The 6,029-nt window shown below is 42.3% G+C and overlaps 1 protein-coding gene across 1 annotated transcript in view; it reads left to right on the top strand.

Moving 5' to 3' along the window:
- uroc1 (urocanate hydratase 1) overlaps nt 1-6,029 on the top strand; it is a 69,212-nt gene that overhangs the window by 19,489 nt on the left and 43,694 nt on the right. The window contains exon 4 of the mRNA XM_048606661.1: nt 5,515-5,581. Coding sequence (XP_048462618.1) covers nt 5,515-5,581 — 67 coding nt within the window. The remainder of the gene's footprint in view (nt 1-5,514; nt 5,582-6,029) is intronic.

Below are 6,029 nucleotides of genomic sequence, written 5' to 3'. Positions count from 1 at the left end.
CTGAGGGAGTGCGGCACTGTCGGAGGGTCAGTGCTGAGGGAGTGCCGCACTGTCGGAGGGTCAGTACTGAGGGAGTGCCGCACTGTCGGAGGGTCAGTGCTGAGGGAGTGCCGCACTTACAGATTGTCAGTGCTTATAACTGCAAAGTTTATAGTTGTGATCTTCCTGATAATATATTAAGCCAACCCTCCACTCTTGAGTGGACAGCATAGACCCCATATCCACTACTTTGAAGAAAAGCAGGGAAATTTTAACCCTGGCCAATGTTTCTACCTGAAACAACAACAACAAACAACAACTTATGGAGATAAGGGTCACTGGACTCAAAATGTTCACCCTGCTTTCATTCCACAGGTACTGCCAGACATGCTGAGTTTCTCCAGAAATATCTCTGTGTGTTTCTGATCTTGAGCATCTGAAGTCCGTTTTTTTCCCACAGCGCAAATGATTTGGTCATTATGACATTTACAGACTGTGGGATGTTAGTGACTCTGGCCCTGCATCCACTGATCTGGTCTGAATCCCAACAGCTGCTGAATTTCAGTGGCCTCTCAGAAAACTGGGCAAATGGTGAGAGATGGTGCTTAATGAGGGAACAGTGCTGCTAATTTGTCTTATACTGTGTTTGAGAGAGGGCTTGGTAAAGATACAGAAATCTTTGATGCTATGAAATATCGTCTTTTATTTAAAGATGGAGAATACTGAGATTGTGAAGATTATGCTTTTCCCATGTCGCTGTTAATAAGTATGTCTTTGGTCTTTAAATCATTTCCTAATGATGATGGAGACCACGTCAGTCACATGTTCACATTAACCTATCATACTACAGCTACACCCCCCCAGGTCAGATTGCATCTCTGATTCACAACGATATCCATCGGTATTATCCCACCAACACAACCCGACTCCCTTCTTGCCATCTCAGAAGAGACTGAGAATTTGTGCTTTCTGCACTTTCTCTCCAACTCCCTTGGGCAGAACAGGAATTATTGGGTGAAGCCAGCTCAGCATGTGACCATCTACCGGGACTTCAGAGGAAGTGGTCAACTTTGTTTCCTCAGTTTCCATCTCCACAAGATAGGACTGTGAATGTAATGTCTTTCTCAAGGACTTGGCTTTGACTGTTTTGATCATGAGTCCATGCTGACTGTCCCCCTGAAGGTCCAGTAAATTGTATGCTCTGTGGTGATTATTGTAATTCTGTATTTGAGTGGGGTGGAGTACTGTGAGCAGTTTTGGTCTCCTTATTTAAAGAAAGATATCATTTCATTTCAGAGAATTTCAGCATTTCAGGGAAGGTTCACTTGGATGATCCCAGGGATGGAGGGATTGCCTTATTAGCAAAGGTTAAACAGGTTGGGACTCTACTCACTGGAGTTTAGAAGAATGGGAGGTGATCCCGTTGAAACATGTTGGATTCTTAAGGGGCTTGACAGGGTCAATGCTGAGAGGGTGTTTCCTCTCATGGAAGAGTCTGGGACCAGAGGGCATAGTCTCAGAATAAAGGGGCACCAATTTAAGACTGGGATTAGCAGGAATTTCTTCTCTCAGAGGGTTGTGAGTCTTTGGAACTCCTTGCCACAGAGAGCTGCGGGGGCAGAGTTCTTGTGTATATTTAAGGCTGATAAAGATTGAGCCAGGAAATGAAAGGGTTACAGGGAAAGGGCAGGAAAGTGGACATGAGGAATGTCGGACCAACCATGATCCTATTGAATGGCACAGCAGGCTTGAGGGGCTGAATGGCCTACTTCTGTTCCTATTGCTAATAGTCTTATCCTCTAGTGGCTTTCAATCCTCTTTCTCCACCACACAAGACGGTGATGAAGGTAATGGTTTTCCTGGCAGCTGCCGATATGTGATAAGAAGGACAAGGGCAGCAGATACATGGGAACACCACCCCCTGCAAGTTCCCCTCCAAACCACTCACCATCCTGATTTGGAAATATATCACCATTCCTTCAGTGTTGCCAGGTCAGAATCCTGGAATTCCCTCCCTTAGGGCATTGTGGGTCAACCCACAGCACATGGACTGCAGCGGTTCAAGAAGGCAGCTCACCCCCACCTTCTCAAGGGCAATCAGGAACAGCAATAAATGCTGGCCCAGCCAGCAATGCCCTCATCCATGATTTATAAAAAAGCTACCTGGTGAAATAATTGCCATTTACTAAGTGGAACTTACTGACCTAGAGAGACAAATGGCAGGGCAACAAGCAGGTTTAATATAGAAAAACAGTTACATTCCAAAAGAAGGGCAATTTAATTTTTGGAAGTCTCCAAGCCAGCAGAGCTGGAAATAAGCCTTAAGCTGTTTTAGCTGTCCAAAGAGATACTGCTGGAAAAAAACCCCACAGAGTTTGTTCTGGTTCATTGAGAAAAGGTCAGTGAGATCGCCTGTCTGTGCGTCTCATGGAGAAACAGAGAGAATCACTTTCTGGTGAGCAGAAAGTCACCAAAGGGAAATACTTGCAACCTTGTTCATGCAATAAGAAAATTTAAAGTAAGGTAGGAGTTATAACAGACCAGGATTGAGTGTCCATAAAGGGTATTGCTGGCAAAATGGGTTACACTTTGTTTATGGTAATATCTTTCAAAATAGTCTTATATAGAGATCTGTGGCTTTTTGTGTGTGATAAACTTATGTTCATCTGTTAAAATTATGTTGAGAGCTTTGTGTGACTCTGCTCAGTGACTGACCACTAAGAAAACTAAATTTTGAAAACAAAAACTTATTGTCTATGAGGAAAGATTTCACTCTGGAATCTGACATGCCCATATTACCCATCAGCTGGGATCATAAACACGTGTTACTGACACTTAGGGTATACTTCTGTAGGGATTATAAACTAATGAGCGATCAGGTACTAGAATGTAATCTAGCTAATACTCGGCCAAATCCTGGAAGATTTGTTTATTTTGATTCTAGGATGCCAGATGTTTTCAAAATGAGATCTGACAAATGCCTAACTCCAGTTTGAGAAATTAAAGACATATTTGACTATGAATACAGACAGTCCTTGGGTTGTGAACGTGTTCCATTCTGGAGTCAATTCACATGTTGATTGTACACTGTCAGAACATAATGCAGGACCATATAAAGGCGCTGTTTGTATGTACTGGAAATGTTTATATGTTGGGTCTTTAAAATTACACCCCTGTATGGAATTGTGTTCATTAGTATGAGTATTTGCAAGGTGGACATTCGTAATTCTGGGTTTCCCTGTACCCACATGGATCAATGTCAGTTACATAGCCTGCCATTTGGTGCTCCTTCAGCACCCAGAAGGTTTTCAGGGACAATGAACCCAACTTTGCAAGGAATTCAGGGAGCAGTTTGTTTTTGGATCACGCACTTATTCCAGGTTCAAGTGTGCACACCCCTGATGACAGGTTGAAATAGTTGCTCCAAAGTTTGTAAAAGCACAGAGTTCAAGAGAAGACCAAGAGATGTGAAGCATTTCAAAATCCTGTGAAATGTTTGGATCACAGTCAAAGATTGGTGACATCCTTCCCAAAGGGTAGCCCGAACAATAAGAAAACATGCCACACCCTCGGACTAGTCCTGAGCTCAGATCTTATTTACATCTTGTGAATTATTACAGTGTAAATTCAGACCAGACCTTAAAACCATATTGAACAAATACCTGAGGAAGGACATCCCATGGTTTTGGAGAAAGAAGAGTGACAAAATATTCACATTATTAAAAAAAAACCGATTTTAAGATGATCTGATGCTTACAACTTGTGAGATGCCCTAAAATATTAAGCTAACATGTGATGCCACTCAATACAGATTAGTTTGTTGTTGGATATTGGTGCAGAGAGATTAATTGTGTTTTCTTCATTCACCTGAGGGCCAGTGAGTGAAATTACACTCAGGTAGAATGTGAAGCATTATCTTTGATTTTTACTGTGAGAAGACTTCATTAACATTGGAATGAGGTACAACACACTGGACTTCCACCAGATCACTCTGTTTTGACTGGAGCACATGGACTAGTTGTAAAATGTGCTCATGTTAAACAAATGCATGATACTGGAAGAAATATCATTGAATCACAAACTGGTACATTTTATGTTTATTTATTGTTACACACCTCACACAACTCAGAAGATGGTCTAGAATGAGATTTTCATGGCTAAAGCCACATCCAGCACAATCAGTAGAAAAGAGAAATGGATCCAAACAGAAAGAGAGTCACAACAGGAGTAAAGTGACAGAAAGAAGACTGATGGTGTACCAAAAGGGTAAGGTGAAAGACCATCAGCAAAAGCCATTAAAATAACTAAAGGTTATTAAGGTGACTACAAGGAATGTTCATTAACATGGTCCTTGCATGTATTTTGTCAAGATGTTTGGAAGCAGAAAGGTTAGGTTTGTACATGTAGATCATGTTTGACTTTAGAGATTTAAGAAGGAATGAGTTGGGAGGAATTATATTAATTGGATAGTTAGAATGTCAGTAGCATGTTAGTAGAGTCAGTCCAGCACAAGCTGTGCCTGAAAGCAGTTCAGATCCAAATCTAATGAAAGGGGAAATTCACTTGGAGGTCAAGGTCAAAATCAATCCTTATTGGACGAAAGTCCTCCTCAGTCTCAGGTCAAGACATGTCGAGGTCCTTCCTAAAGTTTTGAAAGTTTGAGACAAGGAAGGAGGTAGCCCCTTAGGAACAGAAGTGGTTATTGCTAAATTTGTAAAACATCAGAAACAACAGATGTACATAAATTTTGAAGATTGTGTAACATATTCATTAAGGATGGAGGAGTGTAATGGTATCTCTTCAGACTCATTGGATACATCATGGTTGAGGTCTGTGTCGATTGTGCAGGAGCTGCACAGTGTTTTATTAAGCCCTGCAGCAATATCATTGTACCTGCACCACACAGCCTGCAGCAGTTCAAAAGGGTAACTCACCACCACCTTATTAAGGGTAACTAGGGATGAGCAACAAACATTGGCCCAGCCCATGATGACCACAACCATGAATAAATTTTTAAAAAGCTATTGTAATGTTAGAAGCGCAGCAATCAATTTATACATTGTAAGATCCCACACTCAGTAGTGTGTTATATGCCCAGATAATCTGTACTTGGTTGAGGGTTAAATATTGACCCAGGACACAAACTGGGCAGTGCTTTTATATTATATTATAGCACTGCGCTCCTTACCCAACTGTGAATCTTCATGTGTGGTTCTGGTCGCTGAGATTCAGAAGGCTATCTCACATTGAGGATATCACAGGCACAGCTCACACTCACACGCTCCAGCTACAGGCAACTTGAAACAGCAGGACTGGTGGGCAAGCACTGTCCCAATTATACCCACATTGACACAGACCCAGCCACAGGACCTGGGAATAGGGGTATGGGTGGGTTGGAGGTTGTGGGAGCAAGGGATCTGCCTGGGCTCTGGGTCCCTCCCTGAGTACAGACTGCCCCATTACCCCTATAGCTCCCAGTACAAACTTTCACTCTGATTCAATTCCTAATTCAGGAATTTGTTTGGTTTGTTTCAGGTACGGACAGATGACAGCAGGAAGCTACTGTTACATTGGCCCACAGGGGATTGTGCATGGCACTGTGGTAATATTGCTACTTCTTCACATTCACATTCCTGACAAAGCATTTGGACAACTCTCCAAATACTTCCTTAAGTGGTTTGGTGGGAGACTGTATTTGATAATTATTCCTAGAAAGCACTTTGAAACCCTTCCTGGGCACCATATAGATCCTGCTAAATTTGGTGTAACTTTGTTCTGTCGAGGGGGGTCAGTTAGCTCAGTTGGTGAGCTCGCTAACGTGTGGGGCAGAATAAAGCTAACAGTGGGGGTTCAATCCCCTATAACAGCTACAGTAGCTCACAGAAACCCTGCCTCCTCACCTTACCCCAAGATTGTGGAGTGGTTACCCCTGAGCTATACATAGTTTAGAGAGACGACTAAAGAGAGAGAGAGATATATACAAGAGAGATGACTAAAGAGAGTGAGAGATATACAAGAGAGATGACTAAAGAGAGAGAGATATATACAAG

The sequence above is a fragment of the Rhincodon typus genome, chromosome 16 (assembly GCF_021869965.1).
Source record: "Rhincodon typus isolate 14 chromosome 16, sRhiTyp1.1, whole genome shotgun sequence".
NCBI classification, from domain to species: Eukaryota; Metazoa; Chordata; class Chondrichthyes; order Orectolobiformes; family Rhincodontidae; genus Rhincodon; species Rhincodon typus.
This window is presented reverse-complemented; position numbering and strand designations above follow the sequence as displayed.